The 27,335-nt window shown below is 44.9% G+C and overlaps 4 protein-coding genes across 4 annotated transcripts in view; 1 reads left to right on the forward strand and 3 right to left on the reverse strand.

Annotated features, from left to right (window-relative positions):
• The window catches only part of PEX14 (peroxisomal biogenesis factor 14), a 78,477-nt gene extending 73,622 nt beyond the window's left edge, over positions 1–4,855 (reverse strand). Inside the window, 2 exon segments of the mRNA XM_074161574.1 lie at positions 4,552–4,797; positions 4,799–4,855. Coding sequence (XP_074017675.1) covers positions 4,552–4,797; positions 4,799–4,855 — 303 coding nt within the window.
• DFFA (DNA fragmentation factor subunit alpha) lies at positions 4,682–8,995 on the forward strand. The gene is made up of 6 exons (XM_074161575.1): positions 4,682–5,002; positions 5,412–5,573; positions 5,691–5,821; positions 6,584–6,773; positions 7,141–7,295; positions 8,014–8,995. The coding sequence occupies exons 1-6, from the start codon at positions 4,906–4,908 to the stop codon at positions 8,221–8,223; spliced, it is 945 nt and encodes a 314-aa protein (XP_074017676.1). The 5' UTR covers positions 4,682–4,905; the 3' UTR covers positions 8,224–8,995.
• A 223-nt stretch (positions 8,996–9,218) lies between these two features.
• Positions 9,219–14,576, reverse strand: CENPS (centromere protein S). The gene is made up of 5 exons (XM_074161430.1): positions 14,475–14,576; positions 13,765–13,888; positions 13,346–13,379; positions 12,650–12,716; positions 9,219–11,275 (listed from the first exon to the last, which is right to left on the reverse strand). The coding sequence occupies exons 1-5, from the start codon at positions 14,568–14,570 to the stop codon at positions 11,120–11,122; spliced, it is 477 nt and encodes a 158-aa protein (XP_074017531.1). The 5' UTR covers positions 14,571–14,576; the 3' UTR covers positions 9,219–11,119.
• A 1,683-nt stretch (positions 14,577–16,259) lies between these two features.
• Positions 16,260–27,335, reverse strand: PGD (phosphogluconate dehydrogenase). Its single transcript, XM_074161429.1, has 12 exons — positions 27,261–27,335; positions 26,638–26,817; positions 26,436–26,501; positions 25,254–25,372; positions 23,743–23,812; positions 23,237–23,371; positions 22,383–22,572; positions 19,690–19,820; positions 19,033–19,166; positions 18,577–18,676; positions 16,946–17,068; positions 16,260–16,379 (listed from the first exon to the last, which is right to left on the reverse strand). Exons 1-12 carry the CDS (start codon positions 27,303–27,305, stop codon positions 16,260–16,262), a joined length of 1,413 nt encoding a protein of 470 aa, XP_074017530.1. The 5' UTR covers positions 27,306–27,335.

Below are 27,335 nucleotides of genomic sequence, written 5' to 3' on the forward strand. Positions count from 1 at the left end.
TGGATAATTTCTGGTATTTTGACTGCATTGTCCAAAGCTACCAACATTTTAAATGAGATCTGCATTTTCCTTCCAGCAAGATTTCCAAGTACAAGGCACAGTGTAACAGCAAAGGAACTAATCTTACAAGGTGGGGGAAAGAAACCCCCCAGAGCATGTTAGCTCCAAGACAAGTCAGGGAAGATTCCACCTTTCCCTCACAATGGGTGTTCAATAGCCTGTATTTCATGAAAACAGTCCAGAGACCATTTATCTTCATCATAAAAATCATCTTACAGCAGAGAATCCAGAGGCTTAACAGTCAAGACGTGCAGGCAAGCAAGGCAGAAAATTTACCTATCTATTGAGTAACAATGCAGCTAGGGAATGAAGTCTCTGGAGCAACAAATCAGGCATCTTTCAACATCTTTTAAATTTGCTTTAACTACTTCCTTATGTGAAGAAAAAGTGCAGCTAGATGGTAGACTCAATCCAAAGGAAATATAATGAAACTTTCGAAAGAGAACAAGTAAGATTTGGGCCTTTGTACTCTGCTTGTTTCCCCACTAAACCATGTGTAAGAACATCACCAATTATAAAAGATGTTGGAACACCAGCACGTTCTGTTCACCTCATCATCTCTCCTTTCTCAGTCTCTTACATTATATTTATATCTAGTCTGTTTCTAACATAGTGAGCCTTCCAGTTTCATAAAAGAAACAAAAGAATCCCACATACAGAATCCACTCTGCCTGTGCTACCTCAGTGGCTGCACTACCATGATGGTACCAAGTCAAATTCAGCCATTGCCTTTAACAATTTCAAGCCTTTTATGACTCACACAGACCAGCAACACACTGACTTCCAGGCTACAGAATTCTCAGCTTCTGCATATAACGGATAACAAGGATATGTATGGATAACTAGGTATCATTTTGTGTCCCAAACTAAGCAGCTTGGAAGAATTTAGATATAGTTATCTAAACCAACAACTCTATTGCCGATTAATGTTAAAAAAATTCAATTTCTCTCACACTACTGGGATTTACAGTTAAATGGAATACCGCAGGACTGGGTTACCGGCTGGCTGAGCCAAGAAGACACAACAAATATACTGCCAAAGTATTCAGCATCAAAGAAATATTGACAGCCAAGAAAAATCAGAAATGGGTTATTCTGTCCAGAGGCTATACCGTCATCTTGCTCTTCCCTTTCTTTCACTATAAGGAATAGTAACAGAGAGACGGAATCTTTCCTTTTGTTTATTTTTTAGTCAAGACACTGCTAAAGGCCCAAGGAACATGCTTTCTAAGCAAAACCAACTGTTGTAAAATCTCTGGTAGAAATGTCTATTGCCTTTAGAATGTAATTCTATCTATGTAAATGATTACTTTTCAGCTGCAACACTCCCCCCTCCCCACAGTGCTTGAGGCAATATATTAATTCATGAGAATGAGAAAATTAAACTAAGAAAAACAGATAATAAGCCAAAAGATATCTGACACTCCCTTTTCAGCATCTAAACTAACTAGATTTGTAACAGAGAACACAATAGGACGCAAACATAAATACGTTAGGCAAGGCAGTGCTACTACTCATAGCCTTATGTTGAATGTTTGGCAATAAATAAACAAACATCATTGGTGGTAGAAACTAAATATTTTTTTTTAATTCTCTAAACATTTAGTGTGCAATGGGGAGAACGTTTTACACACATACAACGGTGTCAAAACTGCAATGGTTGCATAAGAAGAGAGGCATTTACCTTCTGCTGGACTAATAAATGCTAGACATTTTCATTTTGTTTTATTCCAAAAATTGTCCCCTTAAGACTTCATCTACTGTGCTATATATTCTTCAATTATACCCCCTTTTTCCAGCCAAAGCTGCAAGATTCTCTCAAATCCCCTCCAAGCCAACAGAATCTGAGAGCACTGAACACTTTCAGTATGAGGAATGTGCAACTAGTGCACGACACATACTAGCGGGTGAAGATGGGGATATCTGTCATCAGCAGGCACTGTCAGCCTTGGACCGACAGAACAGCCCCTCACAAGCACACAGTGTGGGGAGGGAGGATGGTTAATAAAAACAGGGCTGCTCCTGGTGTGTGGATGGAGGGGGTACAGATATTGGTATGGCTACCCTTTAGCTGAACTTGAGCGTTACCTCGCACACCTCAAGCAAGGCAGACCACCAGAGCTGCCCTTTAAACAAACTGCCACGAATAAAGGAGCCAAAAGGGGTTCAACTAATTTGCTATTGCCTGAGAATCCAGTATTTTTGCATACAATGTGACAGAATCCAGCAGAGGAGCAGTTAATTGAACATTTTCACCCACAGTGGCTTCAGACCATCTCCCTCCTCAGGAATGGACACGAAATAGCCTCTCTGTGGTGAAAAGTTAACTTTGTAGCCTGAGTATCCTTCCTTATCTCAAATTCTTCCTGACTTAGAATGCAACACAAGCATTAACTCCACTGTGTTATTTACAGACAATGCCTGAAAAACTCTGCACCTTACACATAAGGTAAGAGTTACCATTCCCATTTTTCACTATGGAGACAGTGACACAGTGACTGTCTTGTCCTTAACTTTAAAATCCAGTGCGTGCTCTGCCTATATATATATTAGGCCCATTAAAAAGCAAGACTTTTCCATTTCCAAACATCAAGCCACCTTTTGAGGTAAAGCAACGCTAATTAAATGCCATTTAAAAAAGGGTGCAACGGGAGGATACTCTATCCAAACTCAAGAGTTTCCCGGGCAATCACATTTGCCAATTAAACAGGTTTCTTTCTCAGAAACCTCTAGTCAACTGCCTTGTAGACTGCCCGAGTGGCTTACAGATCAGTCACAGATTGTTTTGAGTTTCCTCATTCCGAAAGCATTCCCTTGAAGCATGAGGAACGGACTGTCATGCCTGCACCTCAAACTACAACTGATGAAAGCCCACGATCAACGCCAAACAGCAAGCCTACTGTGAGTTTGGTAACTTGGCCTTTCACAACCTAGGAGGAGATCTGTGCTGGTTAGTCAGAGAACAAATCTTATGTAATGTATTTCCATTTCAGTTTAGTTTAACAATGTTCCCATCAAAATCAGCCTCCTCAGTCCAAACTAAAAGGATCGACAGAGAAGTTCACACCAATTTAGTCAAATCTACATAAATTGGAATGATTGTATATGAAAGTGTGTCGGTGGCAGACTTTGCTGTTTTCTTCCCTGTTGCTGAAACAGCCAGACCCTTCATCTCCTGCTGGCTGCAGGAGGGCCCTCTGCGGCCACCTAAAGGATTTGGCAAAATTCCATTAGTATCACATACTCAGGAGTCTGAGATACTGGTAAGAAGACAGAGCTGCCAGGAGGCCACTAAATTTGAGGTAGGCAGAGCTTGCAATGAAATACAAATTGCCATGGACCACGAGCAAGCCAGTGCAAGGGACTGGAAACCTACACTACACACAACTCCCTCACGCTTCCATTTTTCCCTATTCATTTCAAGTCCCAATTTTAAAACACCTTAAGCTTTTAGTATGTTTCTTGAGCACGCGCTCAAGCCAGTGAGCTTACATGTCTTTTTTACCCTCCCCATTCAGTTTTTGACAACGCTTACGCTATGTCTGTCATTGCTTTGCCCTTTTATGCTGTTGGTTCAAGGATCCTTCTCCCTCACAGTCGCAAGGCAGAAACATTTTGTCTAACTAGTACTTCACCTCATTCCAAATCCCAGCTGACACATAAACTGCCTCTTTTCTCCCAGGCTGTGCTTCCCCCCGGCCCCCCTCATTCAAGTGCTTTGTTGACTTTCACATACAGACCCTAAAATGAAAAGACGCCCACCGCCTAGGGGCCTGGCCTGACCAGCTCTCCCAGTCCGAGCTGCACTGGGCTGTCTGGCGGAGCGTGCCCACACAGGGCAGGTGCCAAACTACTAAACTAAGCCCCCCGAGAGGCGACGCTCCGCCGCTGCTACCGGGCACAGGGGCTGACGCGATGCCCGCCGAGCCGGGGCGTCCGGGCCCTCCCCGTCAGCGTCCCCCCGGCCGCCAGCAGGCACGGCGGTTCCCCCCGCGGGAGGCAGCCCCTCGGCCGCTCCTCCCGCGCCAGGCGCAGCGCACCTCAGAGAGCCGCCGCCGCCGCCGCATCCCGCCAGGGCCAGCGCCCCCGCGGCCCCTCCGGTGCCAGCGCTCCGGCGCCGACAGGGCCCGCCGCCACTGGGGCTGAGGCGGCGCGAGCCAGTGACCGTTACGGCAGGTGCGGCGGTTGGCGGCGCGCGGGCGGCGGTTGGGGGCAAGGCCACGCGCGCGGGAGGGGAGGAAGGGGGGGGCATGGGAAGGTGAGGGGGGAGCGGCGCGGGCCACCGCACGCGCCCCCCACAGCCGGCCGCGGCGGGAGGCGCGTGGGGGGGGGGGAGCAATATGACGGGGGTGGACGCTGAGGCGCGGCGGCCCCCCCCCCTCGCCCGCTCCCCCGCGGAGGCGGCAGCGGCGGCCTCGGCCCACCCCGCCCCGTCCGTCCCCCCGCCGCCCCCTGCCCGCGCCGAGCGGGCAGAGCGCCGGCCCCGCTTACCTGGCTGGGCTGCTCCGCTTGCTCCGAGGAGGCCATCTTTCCAGGCCCGGCTAATCCATCCCCGCGCGAACGATGGAACGCCCTCACCGCCGTTACTCCCCCCTTCTCCGCGCGCCCCGGCAGGCAGAACGAGTCGAACGCTGAGGCACGGATGCGGCCGGCGGAGGAAGCGCTCCTGCCATGAGCGTCCGGCCTCCCGCCGGGACGGGAGCCAGCGGGCGGGTCTGCTCGGGGCAGGGCTGAGGAGAGCAAGGCGCAGACCGGGAGAGGGTGCGGGTTGCAGCTTCCTCCCTCGCCTGGCCATCCCGGGCTGGGATCTGCAGAGCCCCGCGTCCCAGCGGGCGGGCGGCGGCCATGGCGGCGCCGCTGAAGCGCTGCCTGCTGCGGCGGCGGGACGGGCGGGAGCAGCACGGCGTGGCCGCCTCCTGCCTGCGGGAGCTGCGCGACAAGGGTGAGGGGCTGCCGTCGCCGGGACCCCGCCGGGCTCCCGTGCGGCGCCGGTGGCAGGGCCCAGGCGCGGTGTCCGTGAGGTGGCGGGGCTGGGCCCGGTCTGTGAGAGCAGATCCCCGGGGGGGGGCGAAGGGAGGTGGGGGGTAAGCGTCTGGAAGCGGTTTCACTGAAACGCGCCTTCTGCCATGCGTATGTGAAGGTTTGCATCAATAATATTAATTACTGGAGGGGAAACTGGTGAGTATGTGTTAAAAAGGAGCTGATGTGCAGGGCGGTGTGGAGACCTGGTCTCCAGCCTAAATTACTAGGAGTTGCTCGTCTCTTGTGACGGGTGTAATAAAAGGGCAGTGCGTGTGTCACTTTTCATTGTGTGTATCACAATCTCATGAAGTATTTTTTCTGTTCTGCAGCCAGTAGCATTCTGGCTATCGACAAGGCCAGGGAGCCCATCACCTTGGTACTGGCAGAAGATGGCACCATTGTGGATGATGAAGATTACTTCTTGTGCCTGCCGGCCAACACCAAGTTTGTGGCACTGGCCAAGAATGAGAAATGGTCCAGCAAAAGCTTAGGTACCTCTGTGGCCGAGGGAGCATGGAAGGGGAGGGGTGTTTGGAATACACTTGCTGAAATTAGGCTGTCTCAGGTGGGTCAGGAGTGACCCAGGAAACTGATGGCTCTTGTGTCAGACAGCGGAACAGCCCGGCTCTCGGAGTCTGGGGATGAAGTGGACAGTGCTGTAGAGAAGTGGAAGCAGCTGGCCAGGCAACTGAAGGATGACCTGTCTAATATCATCTTGATGTCTGAAGAAGACCTCCAGGTACAGTGGGGAAACCTCTAATTGCTGTCCTTGGCTCTGCCCATCATCCATTTATCTCACTAGATGGCAGAGAACAGAATAAGTAAATAAGATCTCAAGCTTAATTCAGCTGCTGTTGTTTGGCTGTGGTGCTAGAGTCAAATTTCTCCTTGAGTGGAAACACTTGCAAGTGTCTGAGGAGGATGCTCTTAATCACTGATTGCCTCTTACAACATGGCTTTCCAGTTCTGGCAGGGGGAGGGCAAGATTTGGCTAAATGGCAACTGAGGTGGCTCCTAAGACTGAGCAGCAAGCCAAATCTGTCTGCTCCAGAGGGGTTCAGAGGACTGCTCTCAGTTTGCAGAGCTGATTGATTCGAGTATCTGACTGCTTAACACCTTCTATGTGGCGAGGCATGGAGATAACTGCCTCCTCTTGTCCTCCTGCAGCTTCCCAAGTGCCAGGCTATTGGCTTTCCTGTGTGTATTCCCATGCGCTCTTAATAGTACTTAGATTGTCAGGATTTCTGTTTAAAATGCACATGATACCACACCTTCCTGGATGCCTTTTGGCTTCTGGTAAAGAATGCTGGCTGGTGGAGTGCCACTACAGCCTCCCATAACTAGGTTGACTTGCTGTGACACGAAACCTTGTGAAACACGCTGGGTTTCATGAAGGTGGAGGCTCTGTCGTTCAGGAGGTTTGCTGTTTGTAATGCAATCAGTGTAATGGAATGAGTTACTCAATCAGTCCGTGTAACAGGAGAACTCTCATTGCTTCAAGGTGCTTATTGATGTTCCACGTTCAGACCTGGCGGAAGAACTTGCCCAAAGTCAAACCAAAGTCCAAGTGTTGCAGGACACTCTGCAGCAGGTGCTGGACAGACGGGAAGAAGAACGTCAGTCAAGACAGCTCCTGGAACTCTACCTGGAGGCCTTGAAAAATGAAGACAGTATCTTAAGCAAAGTAGCAGGTAGGGGGCATTAGGATGCTAGAGAAGGAGCTTTACAGAGATGCCTGAAATAGTTGAGTGGAATAAATAAGGCAGCGTGAAGGCCTGGAGTGAGTCACAGCTATTGATGCGCTGGATAAGAATTCTCTGACTGGGTGAGAGCAGGAGTCCTCTCACTGCTGGGTCACATTTCTCACAATGCCTGAAAGTAGAATCCTGGAGGAAAAGCTTAAATCACACAGTCATCCTTAACGTTGTGGATTTCTTATGTTAGAGGATGCACCTAGACAGAATGGGTATTTTATTAATCTCAAAACCATCAAAGCAATCAGGCCACTTTTCCTGTCCTGTGTTTGTCACGGGCTATAATGATTCTGCTGCTTTTCAGAATCTGAGACCGTACCAAGAGCGGAGATGGACGTGGTTGACACAGGTACCAGCAGGACAGGCCCTTCGGCCCAAGCAGCACTCAGTGACCAGATCCTTGCTGCTCTGAAAGAGAAACCTGCTCCAGAGCTCTGCTTGGACAGTCAAGATCTAGAGGTGGGTGAGAATGATATGACCATATTCTGACAAATCTCTCCCTCTGGAGAAAGAGGTTATAGGGGAAGCTCTGCTTGCTTCTGGAGGTTTTAAGTCAATATATTTCAGTCTCAAAGTGGTCAGATTTAATGTATTTCTCTTCCTCAGTAACACTACCTCCTGCTTGGTAATAGCCAGTTGAGACTATTCCAAGCACTCTAGTCTGTCCTCTGAAAAGCCACAAAATAATTTTGGTTTTGATCTCTGCCAAATCATAATCAGCCGGTGCTTCAGCTGTCTTACCAGCAAGGTTTTTTTTGTATGCAGTTGCATCTAGCTATATTTCTTTTATCCCAAATCAAAATAAAGCCCTCCTTATTTTGGAAAACAGCATAAATAAACTCATAGCTTGGAAAGGAAAGTCTAGGTAAACTAACTGTTAGAAAGTGTGTTCTTTCTAATACTATGAACTCGCTCCTCTTGCTTTTTCGTGCTGTAGAAACTAAGTTAACTGCTCTCTATTCCTTTGAAATCTGAATATAGTTTCCAGCTCCTAAATGTTGGTAGAATACTGAAAATTCACTAGCCCACGGGATAGATGATGAAAGCTGGGAACATCTTCAATACCAAATTGCCAGTTTTAAACAGGTGTCTCATTACTGCTCTCCTTCATGTGGGCAGAGGGGTTAGTGGTGGAGGAGCATCGGCAGAAAAGACTTAGAAATCTGTCTTGCTACAGCTGGTCTTGAAAGAAGACACACAAGCCCTGGCCTCGGCACTAAGATGGGACAAGCAGAAGGCTGAAGCTCTGCAGCAAGCCTGTGATCAGGAGCTCTCCAAGCGCCTACAACAAGTCCAGACTTTGCATTCCCTAAGGAGCACGTCAAAGGGGAAGAAAACGCTACCCTGGGGAGATTACCCTGGGCTTAGTTCAAAACGCAAAAAATAAGACTGTAGTGCTGCTGGCAATTTCTTTCTTTTTTTTTTGCATTGGAATCAATACAAGCAAAGACCCATCCCGGGAGCCACAGTTTTCTGGTCATACTGTGGTCTGGCTATACACAAATCTCGACATTGTCCTGAGGCTTAAACTTCTGTGACGATTCAAGTCACGTGTAACCAAAGGGATTTTGACTTTTTGCAGAATACTGGAACAATGGTATTGCTAAACACAGCATGTAAGGGTTCAGCTTTGGTTGGGAGCCAGAAGCTTCCATCAGAAAATGATGGATCTCGCGTTGGAAGCCCCAGGCAGTTTGCTTGCTTTGTCCTCCCAAGGGTGGAAGGCACTTTGTGGCACAGTTAATGAGCAGGGCAAGGGGTTAGCCAGCTGCTGTCTGGCTTTAAATTCCAGCCTGGGATCTAGGAACTTGAATTCTCATGCTAATTTCATCAGTTCAAGAAAATTCCGAGTCCCTTAACTTCTGTGCTTTTCCTGTAAGGAACTCCTGCCTTTTGGGTGCAGTGTAAGCACTAACTTATAAAACCCAGCACAGGTAGAAATACTTGCTTTGTAAGGCTGTGGAGCAGAAGACTTGTATTTGGGCTGTTTGTATTAATCTCCTAATCATTAGTGTAGTATCATGATGCTTTTATATTACCTGGCTTATTTTTAAAATTGTTGAAGTCTTCTAATATCATTAAAACCTTTGTACCTTAATGTTGGAGTAGTTTTGATATTTCCACCAGCTACTATGATTAAAGAATGTGCTGATAAGTACAGTTCCTTATGTGCTGATAAGTTCCTTCCTTTAGGATAGAGGAAGAAGAAATCTGTATTTAACCTGGCCAAAGTATTTAGGTAGAATCCACATTCACCCTGGCGACACCGCACCAGAACTCTCACCTGGCACAATCTGTTCTCTTGTGAGAACAGAAAACGTACGTGAAAAATTCTGAAAAGTGAGCTGAAAGTTCTAGTAGGTACAAATGTTTTCTAGTATCACGCAAACCCCTCTTTATTTAACCTTAAATGGTACAGGATGCCAACAGATGAGTATTCCTGCAGCAGGCATTAAGATGAACCCACTGTATGTAGACATTCCAGTTGAATTAAGGCACACTCAGAGCCAGACTCCCAGTGTAACTAATAAATATTCTAAACAGTTCAGTGCTTTTGAGGAGCTGAGCCAAAATACGTAGGGTAACTTCAGATGGAGCTACCCATATGGGAATTGACTGGACTTAGCGGGGAAGTCTACAGTCAACTTTTTGGTCAGTCTGTTTCGCTAGTGCAAGTAATCGCTTCTTACAAAATACACTTCTGGCTTGTAACATTATAGGCCACGGCAGGTAAAAAGGTTTCCTGCTGCTTTGAATAGCTACAGGCTTTTAATGTTTAAGTCTTTCTGAAATAGCATATATGGCTGTGCATTAACAGAGGTTTTGAAGCATGCTCTGTTGCACTCAAAGCTAATTACACTGGCTAGCAATTGGAATAGCCTGCATTGAGCAGAGTAGCTGTCAGCAAGCTTTTTCTGTGAGCTTATATCTCAGCTTGTGATTACCACTCTCTCCATTATAAACCAGTTTTTCAGTCTTGCTCAAAGCTGCAATGCTTTTCCTTTTTTCAACCAACTTGGCAATGGAAATTCTATTCTTCAAGCTGTAAAAAAGCTGTACGGTAGCACTTGGTTTTATTTGATCAATATTGGATAGTTAACAGCCTATAAAAGGCATGGTTTTTTCCCCCCATCCACTACTGTTTGACAGCTCAAATACAGAGCAAGCATAAAAGGGAGCACATGTAGGGAGTCCAGAGCATTACTCTTTTTCCACTGTGTTATGTACAGCTGCTGAGTGACTCTAGTCCAAAAAGAACACTCTCCTTTTGAGAGGGGTTTTAAACAAGGAGCAGGGCTACACCTAGAAGTTCTGAAGGGTGATAAAAAACATTCCGCCATCTGGTACCTTCTTTATCTTGCGGTAGTATTTAAGGTATAAGTCTTAATAAAATGAGGATCTGATGATTTTAAGCTTGGTTCTGGGGAATTGCCCTAAACTATATCCTTCAGGAAGGAACAAGTGGCTTCAAGGAAGAGTTTGTCTCATGAATCAAGGGCTGAGCAAGAGAAACAGTGTTCAAGTCTTTCCTCCCTTGCTGCATGTTTTAGACTATAATTGGCAAGCACGTTCTTGCTTGATAAAGTTTGCCAACGCAGTAGCTTAAGCAGCCTTCTCATTTCACTTGGCTGTATCTAATACCTTATGTCTTTAAATCTGCTTCTTTTGAATCAAGAGCGTTTGCTAAGGCTACATCCGTCCGGCAGAGGGCAATGGTGACACATTTCCGAGCTCCACTCCGGAGCCACCTTAATACAGTGAAATTAGAAATTTAATGCAACTTACTGAAAATGAAGATTATATACCAGCAGCATCACAGGTGGAAAATGACACAAAACATCTTTTAATTGCCAAGACAATAAGTGAGAGATATGGCTATTAAAAATAAAATATTCAAAATACCTAAGCAAAAGTATCAAAAATGGAAACAAGGAGGAAATCAATTACTGGAGAAACTAAGGAGCAGCATGGAGAGAGTTGCACATACTGAGGTATTTCGGTCAGTGAGAATGTTCTGCTTTACACTCTAAAGGATTTTCTTTCTAATAACAGTAAGATACATTTTTTGTGAGCAATTAAGGCATTTTGGCTGTAAGCTTCACTGAATTCTGACAGACCGTTCATTTTTGGAACAAAAAAAAAAAATCCAACTAATCATGTTCACCTAAAACCCTAAAGATTCATTACTGTTGCTAACCTGGAAGAGGAATCTCTAATACAGTAACTGTGGTTCCTCAAGGATAGTAAGAGAAAATGACCAGCGACATTACTTGAAAGGTGAATCATGCCATGTTGGAATCTTCACTTTCAGTCACGCCTGCTTCTTGTTCCCCAGCAGCTCTCCCTTCCTTAGCTGCACTGGACTTCTTTTTCTTCTTCTCCTTTTGCTCCATGTTACTTGATGCGATCTCCTCACTCTTCTGGGTGATATACTTTAGCTGAGAACAATAAACTAATCAGTCATCTACTGAGGAACTTCACTTATTCATGAGAAATTAGAGACAAATGTTTAAGATAAATTAACGGGGCAAATTCTTATTACAAAAAAGATGACAGACACTCCAAAAAGGCTGACAAACATCAATTAGTTTTAATTTTTGCACAGAGCTCTCAATCTAAGGTGGGGTTGTTCAGCCTGGAGAAAAGGAGGCTGAGGGGAGACCTTATTGCTCTCTACAACTCCCTGAAAGGAGGGTGTCTCTTCTCCCAAGTCACAGGCGATGGGACAAGAGGAAATGGCCTCAAGTTGCGCCGGGGGAGGTTCAGATTGGATATTAGGAAAAATTTTTACACTGAAAGGGAATGGAATTGGAATGGGCATTGGAATGGGCTGCCCAGGGAAGTGGTTGAGGCATCATCCCTGGAGATACTTAAAAGACAGGTTGACATAGTGCTTAGAGACATGGTTTAGTGATGGTTTTTATCAGAGTTAGGTTGATGGTTGGACTAGATGATCTTAGAGGTCCCTTCCAACCTAGACAATTCTATGATTCTATGATAACCTCAGATACTGAAATGTCCTGGCAAGACTAGGATTTATAAACATATTACATCCATCTCTAGAACCAAGAGAGCAACATTAGCAGTTACTCAGAGCTGTAGTTTGCTGAGATATAACCCGAGTACACAAACATTGCAAGATTCCTCTGCACCCAGTTGGCATAAACAGGAACAGAAAATTCAGCTCCAGCATTTACTGTGCGCCTTCTCAGGCAAGTTCATGTTACAGATTTCAAATCACAGATGGAAGGAAAAAATCCCTTCACATAAAATCAAAAGTAGTATCGGAAATATTCTTCACGGAAGCATTAACACATGAGTGAACTTAAGTCCACTGAACATCATACAGATCAGCACATGAGAGAATACAACAGTCTGAATCATCCCTATATTTATTAATAGTAAGAGACTTGGCACCGCAAGGTGGACTGAAGCTATCCCTGACCTTACCCTAAAGCAGAGGAACACATCAGAAAAAAACAAAGCGATTTACTTCCAAGATTGACAATACTGTAGTGTGTCTGTTTATTGCACTTTTGTAGCTGGAACCCCAGCACCCCTGTTGCAACCAGAACATTGCTGTTTGAATTGCAATCAGATCTGTGTTCCCACAGCGAGGCATAGCGTCATGAAGCAAATTTTTAAATGAAAATTTAAAAAAATCCCTGGGTTGTGCCCATCTGTCATCAATAAGCCAGTGTAATTGCTTAAGCAACAGTTGCTTCATCATCCATAGCCTTAATTCAAATGTTCTTAAGAACTAAACAATTGGTTTAAGAATGTTGCGAGACAGAAAATACAGCGAATCTCACCAAAGAAGTGCTCCTTCGAGCCAACAGCTTCACATCTTCTGCAGTGACTGTGCTTCGTTTTGCATGCCTGCACAAAATTAAAAAAGACCCCTTAAAGTGTTTGCCAGCATTGGTTGTAAGAGGCCATACAGCATCTAATTCAGAACACTAACTAGAAGGGTTTAACAGGGAGTCAGTAAACCAAACATGCCTATCTTTTCCAACGATAACACACAGAAACCTACTTCACAAGTTTGTGTACATCCAAGTTCCCACGCTTACTGTGTAAAACCAGTAGAATTTAGCAACCAGAACTTCAAGGACCACTGTTCCATTCCCTTTTACTTGCCAGCAGGTCACTGTGTTAAGTTTTAACTTCTTAAAATGTTCCCCCACCTCCTCGGAGCAACCAGATGACACACAGGCAGGCTAGTAACCATCTGCCACTCCCAAACCATCCAGGACCGCTAGGTATCAACGTATGTGACAATTACATACAGTCAATAATCTAAACAATAACTCGTACCACATCAATGAACTTCCAAGATCAGGAAGAACCTACAGGGGAATATCTATTTCCTAACTTCACAGCCGCTGTTTAATGGGCCAATAGAACCCTTTAAAACTTGAGTTACAAGATGTATTTTAAAGATTATCTAGTTATTGGAGCTGAACACAAAAAAAGCCTTTGTAACAAGCAAGTGTTCCAGTACCTACCTTGCAAACATTTCAAGGTCTTTTGCGAAGTTCTCTGGAGAAAACACAAAGACGCCACATATTTTAAACCGCTCACTCTGAGCAGGAAGAGATACATAATACAGCTCTAGCTGTTACAAAGATCACTGCAAATCAGTTATGGGAAGTTTTAGTTAGTTATCCAAGTTAGATATGAGAAGCGACCATAACTTATTACGTGCCACTCTGTTGCACGGGCAGGTTGTCCACACAATATTTCCACACGCATTTAAATGCTTTTTCCAGGTCTGAAAAACAGACTGACTATTTCTTGTACTTTTAAAAATGCAATGCAAGAAACAATGCACCAGTGATACCTAGTTCCAGTGCTATTTATTTTAAAGCATTGTTTCTCCAGCAATTGTTCTCCAATGAACAGATAACTACGCAAGCTTCTGTACCGCACTGCCTGAAGGTGATCTCCGAGATAGCGGCGATGGTTTGTTTGCTGAATTGCACGTCTTTGTCTTCTGCGACATCCTGGCACAGGCAGCCAACCGTGTAGTGAACCGCAGCCTTCAGCCTCTGAAAGGACCCGGAGCAGTGACAGGTCAGTTCTCTGCAGACTGATGTACAAGTCATAGAATGGTTTGGGTGGGAAGGGACCTTGAAGATCATGTAGTTCCACCTCCCTGCCCTGGGCAGGGACACCTCCCACCAGACCAGGTTGCTCAAAGCCCCCTCCAACCTGGCCTTGAACCCCTCCAGGGATGGGGCAGCCACAGCTTCTCTGGGCAACCTGGGCCAGGCTCTCACCACCCTCACAGGAAAGAACTTCTGCCCCACATCTCAGCTCAATCTCCCCTCTTTCAGTGTCAAACCCTTCCCCCTCGTCCTACGTCTCCCCTCCCTGATCCAGAGTCCCTCCCCAGCTTTCCTGGAGCCCCCTGAGGGACTGGAAGGGGCTCTAAGGTCTCCCCGGAGCCTTCTCCAGGCTGAACCCCCCCGACTCTCAGCCTGTCCCCACAGCAGAGGGGCTCCAGCCCCCCCAGCGTCATCAGGGCTACTTAAAAGGACACGACACAAGGGGCCGTTAACGGACCCCAACACCCCCCACAGCACCGCCTTTAGCACTCAGCGTCTCCTCCTCCCGGAGCCGGCCCCTCGGTACCTGTGTGAGCAGCGACCGCTCCTCAGCCCCCGCCGCCTCCATGGCGCGGCCCGGCCGCCTTTCCCGCCCGGCCCGGGGGGGCGGAGCCGCCGCCATCGCCGTTCCCCGCCCCGCGCAGCCGCAACCGGCCTCCCGACCGACGGACGGACGGACGGACGGCGGCCTCGCACGTTACCCCGCGGGGCCCCTGCCCGGGGCACGGTGCGGGTTGAAGCGGCGCTGACAGCACCCGCCCGGCTGGGACGCGGTACCGGAGGATCCTGCACCCCACCCGGACCCGTACCGGGGCCTCCAGCGGCAGATAACGGATGTGTCCGGCGGAGAGCACGCCCGAGCCGGCGGGAGGGATGTGCGGCGGAACCCGGCGGTGTCCCCATCCCTCCCCTCACCCCGGTAAAAGGAGACCTACAGAGCAAACTCTGCTCGTGGTACAGCGAGACTGTCCCTGGCCGGGCTCAGCACAGCCGGGTTCCAGATGCAGCAGGTATTTTTCTCAGCATTAATATCACACTAAGCACTAGAATAAAATATCCCTTTTTCCCCCAAAACACACCACCTACGCACACAACAAACTGGCTGAAACGGTTCTACTGTCCCCCGGGGTGGTTTCTCTCCGGCTGGAGAGCCCGAACCACAAACGCTGGGGAAACTGACTGCTATTAAACACTCACAACCCTCCAGTTACGACTGTTGCCTGCAATTCGTCACGCATTTAGTTTACACAATTCCTAAATCTTGCACCATAATTTGCAGAAAAGTTGTTTTAAATTGAAAGTAATCTTTTGCTAATTATACAGATACTCAACCAATAACTATACAGCTGTCTTAGCAGAAGTAAATGGAGAAAAAAAAAAAATCAGTGCACAGCACAAAATTTAACACTTGAGAAGTTATGATTAAAAAAAAAAAAGGGGTACAGGCACCCAGGTGAATTTTCAGAAGTCCTGAAGACAACTGGCAGTGGGATTGCAAGATGAGGGTATCAAACAGGGCCAGCTTTGCACGCTACTGCAGGGATTTTTTAATCACCCCCTGGGAAAAGGAGGCAAAATAGCCCAGAGATTTGGGGGAAAGGGTGCAAGCAAACAGCTAAGCCAACAGGTTCTGCCAGAGCTTAACATTGGGAACAACAGTTGGAGGGAGAATGGCTTGGTGACAGGAGTATCAGCCTCGACGCCCTTGACCTGCATTCACGTTTCTGCATGATCCATCCCACCCTTCACCCTTCCACAGAGAACAAAGAGAGCGCACAGCGTGGAAGGCTGTGTGAGGGGGAACACCCAGGAATTCAGCTTTAGGAACCAAGCTACTGCCTGTTACAAATAAACAACAACAACCAAAAAAAGGCCTTTACCTCCCTGAAATCTCGTGCAGCGTTACTGCGCTGTCTGCCATTCTCCACTTCAGCAATTACTGAAATGCAGTCATCTCTATCTTGATCCCTATGAATTTGTGCACTATAATACAATAAAAATATTATGACTTTATGCACTATAATACAATAAAAATATTATTATTTAAAAATGTATCCTATTAAATACTGCACAAAGACATTTCAGCCAGTTTTGGCCAGCAACAGTGCAAAGAAAACACCTCAATACATTTATGAGCAAGTTTATTTAGCTTTCTTATATTATATATATATTGATATATATATATTTATGAAATATACCCACAAGTTATTACAAAAGTGTCCAAACACAAGTTCTAGTACAGTAAAAAGTGGTACTCTAGGAGGAATATCTGAGATCTACAGTATCTTGGCTTCAAGAGGAAATATTTCCACTAGACATTGTAGGCAGAAGAGGACACATTTCCTCCATGACCTGTCCAGTTAGTATGGATAAATACGCCTGGCTTCGATAATAACTCATATGTATGTGCACCAAAGTAATCGCGCTGAGCCTAGGATAAGAACACACACAAAACAGACACGTCAATACCACAGTCATATGAGTACTAGAAGTTGCACTTACTGATACTTGACTATAGGAATATTAGAAATAAGATCTGACTCCAATATTATAACATTCAAAGTTATCTTCTCATTATTAGCAAAATCATTGCAATGAAACATTTACTAATATCTAGTCATTAGGGGTTCCGTAGCAAGACAAGTATCTTATTTCTGCCAGGTACTAATCCAAAAACAAAGCACTTAGATACATCCAGAGGTTCAAAGATACTTCTTTATAAAACATTTTAATTCAAAGATATCATTACCCTTGGTTCACAGATGGAGTATTAATACACGCTGGGCACTGTCATACTCAATATCTCTGGTGTTCTTAACCAGACATCTCATAGAATTTTATTGCTGTGAATTTCAGGTTTAACAGAATTATATTAGGAAATCTATGCCTTTATCTTTACAGTTTTGGGTGATTACGATATATTGCCATCATGGTCTTTAGACCAGTATTTAAATAACAACATGATGATATTTCAGTAGCCAAAAGATCTGCACCTACCTGAATCAGGTTAGCTGGTAATACTTCATGCCTGTATCCATCATAAAAAGAAAGTGCTGTCGTGAAGCAGGGCATAGGGATACCCATCTGTACTCCAGTACTGATCACACGTCGCCAGGAGTCCTGGGAGAGCAGAAAAGAGGGAGGTGGAAAAAAAACAGAAAAAAAAGAAAGAAACAAATCAGTGCTTGCTCAGAGGTGTGTGCAGGCGTATGGGCTATCCTAGTACAATGGCACGTGCTACCTCACGTTATATGAAATCTAATGACCAAGTCTGAGCAAATTCAGCAGTAGATTCCTGATTTTACATAAACATGGTTGATCCAAAAGAAACGGCAACTAAGACAGAGTTAACAAACAGGACAATAAAAGCACAGACATATACTTCACATGCAATCAAACCACGGCCTCGAGTAAGGATGCTGTTCTTTCACATAATCAGTGCATCCCAAAAGCATGAACAGTGGGGAACACACTGAGCCAACACTGAGGCACTTCCAGAACCTCTAACCAAGCACAGTACAAAGCCTGCCCAAGGGCATGAGAGGTCAGCACAATACTTCACACACGTGGATAATCCTCATTTCAACTGTACATCTGATTTAGTAACTTGCGTGGAATATTCAGCTTCAGTTGAAAGAATTATTAATGATAATATATGACTTCTTTGTTGGCCAGATAATCCGGTTTTCGTTCTGCCTGTCAACTCTATCCCAATCAGGAGCCTGTTTGGACGGACCTAGGTCTAGTGAACAGCGGGTCTGGAACACTGTTATTTTGGTGCTACTGCAAACAATGGTAACAGAACAGAGCTTTGTACTCGGTACAACCAAAACCCCAGTGCGCAGTAGGCACAAGATACAGGGCAGTGATGGGAACATTCACAAGACTAGACATTTTTTCTTGACAGTAGTTCTTCTGAATTGCCCGATTTCCACCTATTCTTCTGTAATAGCAAAATGGAAACCTTAAGTTTCTAACAGTAGCTTGGCTAGTATCAGAGAGAACAACCGTGACCCAACAAGGACTATACACTCCTTTGCTCCTGCATTATCTTTAGGTTGATATTACAAATACACCTTGCAACATTACACAAGACCTTAGTTCACCACTTGATGTATCTGGATGCTGATTTATATAGTGCTTCAGTGATGCAACCTTTTTTTTCTTCTTCATTTAGAACTAATGTTCTCCAACTTTGTGATGAAATAGAGGCAAGAGGCATTTGTAGGCAGTTTTTCAAGGACAGGTCACTAACCCTCGTGTCTGGCAAAATTCTAATTTGGACCTCAGTATAAGCCTATCTCATCACAGTAACATTCTTGTTCAATTTCAACCAGCTCCAGCTATGTAGGTTTTTTGCTGTCCTGATCCTGTAAGACTGATATGTTCCACTAAAGAAAGATACCTTGAAGCCATAGATGATGAATTCCTACACCCATACATTATGTAGGGTCCCACAGACAGTCCCAAAGAGCTTCACAATTGTTGAGATCTTTGGGATTAAGGATGCTGTATAAATAGGTTTCAAGGATATTCTCTACCCTTTCATTTTTCAGTCTAAATATACTCATGAAGGTAACTCCTGTGAAAGAAGCTGGTTTTATGTTCTTTCTTCCTTGGAAACCCACCTGACAGTTTTCAACAGCCGTCTTAAAGAAATCATCCAACAGCAAGTTCTGGAGCTCAGGGTTTCGATCAAAAGCATCTTTGATTTTTCCCAGGAACACACTAGGCAGAAAAACATGTAAACCAGGAATAAAATTTCACAGCTTCCAACAAAGGCCTAGAATCCAAACCTTAGCAGTGCCAAAATCTGACTCAGCCAGACTCTGATTCCAAACATTGAGAAAGATGCAAACACAACAAAGACCAAAGAAAATCTGCAGTAGCTAAGCCACCAGAAACTTGGCTTCATCTGGTAACCTTTACTGCTGTCTACAGAAGAAGCCTCTCAGTATCTTACTAGCAGATTAACTCCATGGATTTTCCAAGAAAATCTCCAGGCTTGTCAGTCTAGCACCACATAAACCAAATTGCCTGCTCTTCTCCCCTCAACAACTAAATTACCGCCTCATCTTAATTACCTTCTGATGATGCAGCCTCCCCTCCACATCAGTGCAATGCCACCATAATTCAGTGTCCATCCAAATTCTTTGGCTGCTTGTCTCAGCAGCATGAAACCTTGAGCATATGAGATAATCTTGGAAGCATACAGGGCCTAAAAAAATCAAATTCACATTCCAAGTGAAGAACCACAAAGCCAAACGAGAAACTTCACAGTCTACATGCTCTGTTTAGTCAACATCTCACCAGGGTTGAGTACAGTAGCCACATTCCAGCTGAGAACCAAAATATCCCTTCCAATTGTTGGAAAGTTTGGTCTCAACAGAGAGAAATCAAGAGCCATTATCTTCATTACAAAGACAGGAGTGTTGAGGGGCACTCAAAGTTACTCAAAGTAAGCTCCTGTGCGTGAATTATGACCTCTGCACCCCAGCAAATTGTCACTGCCCACTGTGGCTTTGACTTGAATTCCTTCAGGACTGTTCTTTGGTCAGGAAAGGAATGGCTCACACTACACTTTGCAGACACCACCAGACAACGCACAATGGCACGGCTGAATGCAGGAACCGATCGTCATGAAATGTAAACGCAAGAGCTCCTCACTAGGGTTTACAGCATCCAAAACCTGCTTCAATACACAGGTTTAATGCAGCACTCTGGCAAGCACAATGACTCACCTTGCGTATGTCCTCCAGAAAGGCTTTCTTGTTCCCACCAAATTGAGTCTTTTTAGGCCCATCCAGCAGCTTACTGGCCTGTACTCTCTCATCCTTGAGGGAAGACAGGCACCGTGCAAACACAGCTTCACCTTTAAGTACGGTAGGAAAGAGCAGATAATTAGAAAGTTCAGCATCACTGTTAAGGTCTGAGATACTTGTTCTCAAGCACAAAGAGAGAGCACCACTGAATGATGAGCCCCGTACATACTGGAACAGTCACACGGGAAGAGAGGTGTACAAATAAATTATTTCAACAGCATTACTGAGGGACCAAACTGCCAGTCAGCATAAGCGTTGTGTAAATATTGACTGATACACCTTTCAAATGATAAAGAAAACAAAAAGCCACAAGTCATCCGCATGAAAATTTATCCTCAGGAACCTTCACCAGCTCTGCGCTTTAAAAATTTACATTAGAACCTCTTCCTGTCTATAAAGACACACAGCGTTGCACTGCAGTCTAGGGACAGGCAAGGCTGAAGACTTCACTAATTATTGCATCACGCTTTGAAGATAAAAAGCTCTTGCACAAATGCCAACTCACATGAACTACATGTGCTTTGAAATACACACAGGCAAAATAAGAGAAATTAAGATCAAGAATAAATCTTGCAAGAAGAAATAAGTTTTACAAATCTGGTAGGCCCATAACGCTAGTATTCAGAAGCTCACAAGAAAGTTTTATAACATCACTAAGCAGGTTACTAGATGTCATTTGCCAGGGCTAAGGAGATAGCCAAGCTGTGTCTTCAGCTCCTAAAGAGAAAGCCTGAATGCCAATCTCTTCATCTGGCTTAGTCAATTCCTAATCATGCTGTTTTAAGTTGTACTTCTTTGCAATTGAAGACGGTATTGTTTAATGGAGTGGGGAAAAAAATGTTTCCTTTCCAGGGTCTGACAGAAGGAAAGCAATCAAGTTTGTTATAGTCTTCATACTGAACTTTTCTTCTACCTTTTAAGTGAGTCATGAATAAAAAAAAAAAAAAAAAAAAAAGAAAATAATCAAAAAACCCAACACAAAGAAACAAAAAAAAAAAGATGAATGAGTAATGTTTTCACAAGATGCTGAATTATCCCTGCAGTAGGATTAACAGACCGTATCAAAATCTAAATTGGCTCCTTTCCATTTCTGTAAAAACTTCCTTCTACGCTGGTGAGAAGCAGGGGGAGGGAAATCAGGAAAAAGCAGGAGTAGCATGACTGTGCTTTTACCAGCAGAAGTCTGCAAGTCATGCTTATGCAGTAAAACCACACACGCAGCAACTGCCCTGAAAACAGCCATGTTTGTACAAGGGCTATTGCACACACTTCCCTATCAACTCATTACCTAACAATGCTCCCCTGGCACTGCAGAGGACTAATTAGGGAGTGTCTCCTCTCCACCCTTGAGCTTTGCAAGAACACCAAACAGGAGAATATTAACTGCACAGATGAGAAACACTGTTTGAAGCCTAGAACTGAAAGGCTATAGCAGAGTATTAAAATAATTTACTAAACTTGTTTTGTAAAAATATGTTGTTGGAATGCAGCCCTGTTTCTCTGGTAGCTGTCACTGCAGTTACTCTCTTTTAACCTACTGAATATAGTTTTTCTGTCTTCTAATACAACAGGACTTGACCAGCCAAGGCAAAGGAAAAAAAGGCAGAGAGAGAAAGCATGAAAATTAAAGCCAAGCTGAGAGAAAAGAACCCATTGAGTCATCTTATTTACTCAACAGGAAAGTCTACACTGGACCTGTGGTAAGAGATCACTCTTAACAGTGTTGCAGATGTATTACAACTCCTGTGTCACAATTCCATCCAGAGGCCAGATGAGATAAAAGGGTAGGTAACGAGACTGTTAGGTATGTGTGTGAGCAGGTAAATTCTCACACTTTGGGGATATAATTCAAAGCAATTAAAAAAATACATTTCCATTATCTTAGTTTGCCTTTGGATCAGCAGCCTTATTAGCCACAAAACAAAAACCAGCAGCAGTCCAGAGTATATAAAGAAACACCACAAAAACCAGCAGCCACCATCCCAGGGTAACAGTCTGCTGCTACTCTCCAAAAAATCCATCTGTGCTCCTCAGCCCATAATATGGTTCAGTGCTTGTGTTCCTGTTTAGTCACACTAACGCTGGGTTAGCTAAGTTATACTGAAACACAGAAATCAAAGACTTAAGTAAATATCTGAAAAATAATTCTTAAGCCTTCAGAGAAGCCTAAGTACTTTTCAAGCAACGGTCAAGCAACAGGTTTTGAGGGTGTGCTGGTCCCACTTTTTTTTTTTTTAAACATTTTTAAGGCTATGATGGGATTTGGAGTAGCAGATATGGTGGAGGATTTCTGAGAGGAACGTTGCATCAATCTAGCGTGACACTTCTAGCGTGGCACTTACATTCACCTGTCACCGAGTCATCACCAGCACCGCAAAGATACCACGGACAAATACCAACATTTGGGAAACAAGGTAAAAACAAGCCCAGCAAAGAAAAACAGTAACAGCTCTGAAGGGCAGAAAGACTGCAACAGCTACACCTAGAAGAGTCTCTTCTGCAAGCCAAGCCCTAGCGTAGGCTCATTTCTGAGACTGCTTATTACCATGCTCCTCACTGTGATGTGGTACGTGCAGAGAGGAAAGACAAGGCCAGATGGAACAGCCAGTTACCTATGAGTGTGACAGGGACTCCGTATTCCAGGGCGGAAATCGCTGTCCACTTCCCTGTGCCTTTTTGTCCTGCGCTGTCCTTGATCTTTGGAAGGAGGTATTTGCCATCACTGTCTTGGAATTTGAGAATATTGGCTGTGATTTCAATCAGGAAAGAGTCCAACTCTGTCTTATTCCATTCTTGAAATACCTGGGAAGAGGAGAAAAAGTGCATACACACACACACACACTGATTTACTACGTATCTACTATATATATGAACTGATTCATTGATACAGGCATACATATACATACACATACGTACAGATACAGAAGGGGGTCATGCTATCTCAGTCACTGGTTATCAGTACCCTGCCGCATCTACCAATGACTTCAGCATTGCTGAAAGGCCGTTGCGCAGGAGCCCTGCACTGGAAGGGACAGCCCAGGCTCAGAGCTGCAGAGCACCCAGCTCCAGCGGGGACAGCAGAGGCACAGTCCATCCTCTTGCCTACCATCACAGGCACTGAAGGCTGAAAATGGAACCGCCCTTTCAAGACACACCACACTTGCTGACTTGCTTCAACAAGGTCTTTGCAAGATTTGCCTGCTTGACTATAATGCTCAATATTTTACTAGCTGTAACTAGTAGAATGGGAGAGTTTAGACAACTCTGTAAACATTCAGGTGGAGGTGCTTGCTGCTCCCTACCTCATTTGAAGCTCAGGAATGATGTGCACCGCCCCTGGCAGAAGTCATGTCAGAGAAATTAATTTCATGTACATACAGAGGCTTTACCCAAGCCCAGCTGCCTCCATCAACGGCAAACAGCCACCACAGCTCAAGAAGGCAAGACACAAAAAACAACAGATCACCTTTGACATCTCATCATGGTCCATGCCCACCACATCTTTCATCAGGTGATAGGCCTCACAGATCAGCTGCATGTCTCCATATTCAATCCCATTGTGCACCATCTTCACAAAGTGTCCAGCGCCCTCATCTCCTACCTGTCAGGAAACATCAAAAAATGCCATCAGCGACAGCGCTGTCACCATTTCCAGTGTTTAAAAACTGCCTGTGGCTTCCTCCTGCCTAAACGAAGGAAGAAAGTCCAGCACCAACCGAAAACACTGCGGGTCACAGATCCATTTAGCTCCCCCAGCACATGACCCAGCCATAACGCTTTGTCTTTCCATTGTATGGGGTAAGTTATCAGAGATGGTAGATTTGAACGGTAGATTTGAATGCAGTCAGCCAGAAAACCAACCCACTAACGTTGCTGGTTTTATTAAGGACAAACATGCATGAGCTTCAGCAACCAAACCACCTAAGCAAGGATCTAACCACAAGTTAAGGTCAGCATCAAATAAATATTTACCCAGTCACAACAAGGTTCCCCAGATCCCACTTTAGCAGCAATGCTTTGAAATATCGTCTTGATGTGGGGCCTGTGGGGAGAAATAATATACCTCAGCAGATAGGCAGAGGACACAAACACCACAAGAGAAAAAAAAAAGAAATCCATCCGTATGATGCATCCTTCCGTAACCTGCCAAAAGGCAGCCTGGGGCGAGGGCACGCTGGCAGGTTGATAACTCACCACACAGCAATGTCAAATAAAATGTACGGTTTTCCCAGAATTAGACACTGTTAGCAAGAAATGCAAGAAATAATGCAAGCCCATGTCGTGCTTATAGCACTGTGCAGGCAAGCTTAATGCACTTAAAGGAGCCCAAGTATTATCTTCATTTTAGAAATTGGGAAACAGAGGCAGGTTATGATACAGGCTCACACTCGGAGAGGATCAGTGGTAGAGCTGAAACAAAATCCCATTCTGTTCTATAGCCACAAGAAAAATCCAGGGTGATCTGGAGGAGGAGAGGGAAGGAGGGAAGAAACTCCACAAAGGCAAGTCAGGATATCATTATCTGCATTATTGCAGTAATTAGGAGCTTTCGTCATTGTCAGGCTCCCCGAGCGTAGTAAACTGCTTAGCCAACAGGAGAGCATTTCAGAATGCCAAGTTTGGAGCAAGCTAAAGTGACCACTGGGAAAGGAGCATGGGTGGCACATGGGCTGCAGGTGCTGTGAGATGGCGGGGACAAAGTTCAGCTAACGGTGGCAGATAGAAGCTGGTTTTACTGAGCTCTTTATGGCAAAAAGACGATGAGACAGCACAGTGCTGTTATGTTGTTTCTGGCTTTGCACTGTCAAATTTGAACAGGCTGATATTGGTGTGAAACACTAACGCAAATGGACAGGGACTTAAGAGATTCTAAAGATCAGGTAAATCCTGGACACACCTTTTCTTTCTACATTTACAGAGAGAATAGGCAACCAGGGCTAAAGTCTAATATAAACATTGATGTACAGTCCTTTACACTAACATGAATACAAAACAGCATGGCAGAAACTTGCAGAAAAATTAATATATTCAATAGTCAGTACAAACATGTATTGAAGCCTCCTTTTGTAACGCCTGTCACTTGCAGGGATGTTTGCTGCTGCCTGTTTCATGGTTAACAGCTTTACAGGTCCATAGGGCCCCGAAAGAAAAATCATAATCGAGAAAGGAACTTGTTCAGAATTTAAGCAAAATTCTTTTCTCCCCTGGCACACATTTCTCCCCTCAGATTTCAGTAGGTACTACTTTTGCCTGGAAATTCCTGGAAGAAAAAACTGCCTTTGTTTCGCCTGCCATGAAAGCTCAGCGCTGCCCCGTGACCCCAGCTGGGTTGAGAAATCTTGAGCCTTGAGGAAGTGAGATGGCAACATCGTCTTGTTCTCTCCACACCCACGTCCTCCTCCTTCCCTCCCTCAGCTCTCAACGTGAATAGGAGACAATTGTTACAGAGCATTCTGAAGAAGAATAAAGCAGCTCATGCTTACCAGGCTTCTTTGGCTCCTCCTGGCATGAGTGAAGGACCATATCTGGCACCCTCCTCTCCACCACTAACACCGCTTCCGACAAATAAGATGCCCTTTTCCTTTAGTTCCTTACAACGTCTCTGAAACAAAGAGCAGAACAGCATTATTTAATTTCTTTCAATGCCAGAGCCTTGCAAACAAAGGTTAGCAACTCAGACCTAAAATTAGGTTTTCAATTCTGCTTCGAACATGCTAGAAGACAACCCTAGAGAAAGCCTTCACAAACACCAGAGCGAACATTAGGAAACTTCCTTTTGCTTTGACACAGATCCTTACAAAAGAGATATGCTAAGAAAACAAAGTCCTTATAAGCACCGGATAAAAAAGAGCAGTACCGAGGCTGGAAAAGGCTCAGAATTAAGCGTCAGGTGATACACGCTGTGTGCAAAGGCGTGGGGGAGGCAGATTAGGCCCAAGGTGGAGTAGCTGAGTTCATTGCAGAGTGAAAGTGCAAGCATGGACAGCCCTAAGGGAAACTAATTCCCTCCGAGTGGGAGAGAAGCACAGGCTGACATCCATAAGGGGAGCTGCAAGCTCCCCAACTATTAATCCTCATTCAGTACCTGTTTTTGACTCCGGCATGGCCAACCCACTTATCCAAGATCAGGATGCCAAAGCAGAAAGACTCATACCAGCACCCCTTCTAAGGTTCAGAAGTAACAACATGTAAGAGTCCCAGACACACTAATGTAACTTCTAAAGTTACAGCCTGCTCATAAGCAGGCTTTTTGGGGTTTGGGATTATGGTTTTTTTGAAAGACAGATAATTACTCCGCTGTTTTCATTACCAAGACAGCCAAACCAGCAGTTATGTCTTAATGGATTTCCCCATGGCCGTGTAGGATTGAGATATAACAACAAATCTACAAATATCCTTAGATTTTTAAATCTCCCTGAAAACTCTTTAAGATTCTAACAGGACATTTTCAAGATGTCAATAAAAATATTCTTTGATGATTTGGGCAACTTCTATAAAAATATTCTTATAGAACAGTCCTTAACTACTGTAACTCTTTTTAATAGGCTGCCTGATCTAGTTTTGCAGATGGGAGAAGGCATCTTAAAGACTGACTATTCTGATGATCAGAAGAGAAAGAATCGTGTGTATTTTATTCATCCACTTTGGGCAGAAAACAAGCTTACCGTGGTATCTCTGTACTCAGAATTCCCACCATCAATTATGATGTCCCCAGTCTCCAACAACGGCACCTGCCAAAAATAAATCAGCACTTTGGTTTTCTCCATCTGTTCAAAACCTAATTAATTATGGATAATTGAGATCTTCCAGAGGAAACTTCTCCAAAAGACAGCAAGAAATCACAGGTAGAAAGAATGTCTGCCTCACCAATTTATTGATGAAGTCGTCCACGGCACTTCCAGCCTTCACCAGCAAGATAATGCGACGAGGCTTCTTTAACTTAGAGACCATCTCTTCCAGGCTGTGCGCACCAATCACTTTGGTTCCCTTGGCCTCATTAGCCAGAAAGTCATCCACTTTGGAAACCGTCCTGTTAAAAGCACAAACCTGGGAGAGCAAGAAAACATGTTAATAAAAGCTGCCACCAGAACAGTTGCTTTAGCTCAGACTGCAAATTATACACGCAAGAGTCAACACCACATGCTCTCCCACTTCCACCTTCACTAAATACACAGAGCAGGGCTGAACCTGCAGCATGTCTTTGCAAGCGCCTTGGGAACCTATGGTTAATGGCCAAGCCCAAAGGAAACTTCAGGGAAAAATCACACATAACTAACACATTGGGTGGCTAGCTGAGTACAGGCATGTACTGCTGGTTTTCTCTGGAAACGGGACAAAGGGCAGCCTAGGTTATAACTAAAAGGAGGAAATAACACCCATTAGACCATCATAAGGAAAAAAAAAAAAGAAAAAAACACCCACAAAATGCTCAGCTCCCATCCCAAGTGCTAGTGAGTCAGCCTTTCTGAACAATGTCTTCCTTCACTTACCACGAAGCCATGGTCGTTCATGTTCAAAATAAGGTTTTGACCCATCACGGCCAGTCCAATCAAAGCAATGTCAGC

The sequence above is a fragment of the Numenius arquata genome, chromosome 20, assembly GCF_964106895.1.
Source record: "Numenius arquata chromosome 20, bNumArq3.hap1.1, whole genome shotgun sequence".
Lineage (NCBI taxonomy): Eukaryota > Metazoa > Chordata > Aves > Charadriiformes > Scolopacidae > Numenius > Numenius arquata.

Coding starts and splice junctions, on each gene's coding strand:
- PGD (XM_074161429.1), bottom strand. CDS start 27,305: ATGGGTCAAAACCTTATTTTGAACATGAACGACCATGGCTTCGTG. Junction 25,373..26,435: donor CTGAGTACAGAGATACCACG/GTAAGCTTGTTT, acceptor TCTTTGTTTCAG/AGACGTTGTAAGGAACTAAA. Junction 19,167..19,689: donor TTCTGGAGGACATACGCAAG/GTGAGTCATTGT, acceptor TGATTTTTTTAG/GCCCTGTATGCTTCCAAGAT.
- DFFA (XM_074161575.1), top strand. CDS start 4,906: ATGGCGGCGCCGCTGAAGCGCTGCCTGCTGCGGCGGCGGGACGGGCGG. Junction 6,774..7,140: donor TATCTTAAGCAAAGTAGCAG/GTAGGGGGCATT, acceptor GCTGCTTTTCAG/AATCTGAGACCGTACCAAGA. Junction 7,296..8,013: donor TGGACAGTCAAGATCTAGAG/GTGGGTGAGAAT, acceptor GTCTTGCTACAG/CTGGTCTTGAAAGAAGACAC.
- CENPS (XM_074161430.1), bottom strand. CDS start 14,570: ATGGCGGCGGCTCCGCCCCCCCGGGCCGGGCGGGAAAGGCGGCCGGGC. Junction 13,889..14,474: donor AGCGGTCGCTGCTCACACAG/GTACCGAGGGGC, acceptor GGGTCCTTTCAG/AGGCTGAAGGCTGCGGTTCA. Junction 12,717..13,345: donor GACCTTGAAATGTTTGCAAG/GTAGGTACTGGA, acceptor AATTTTGTGCAG/GCATGCAAAACGAAGCACAG.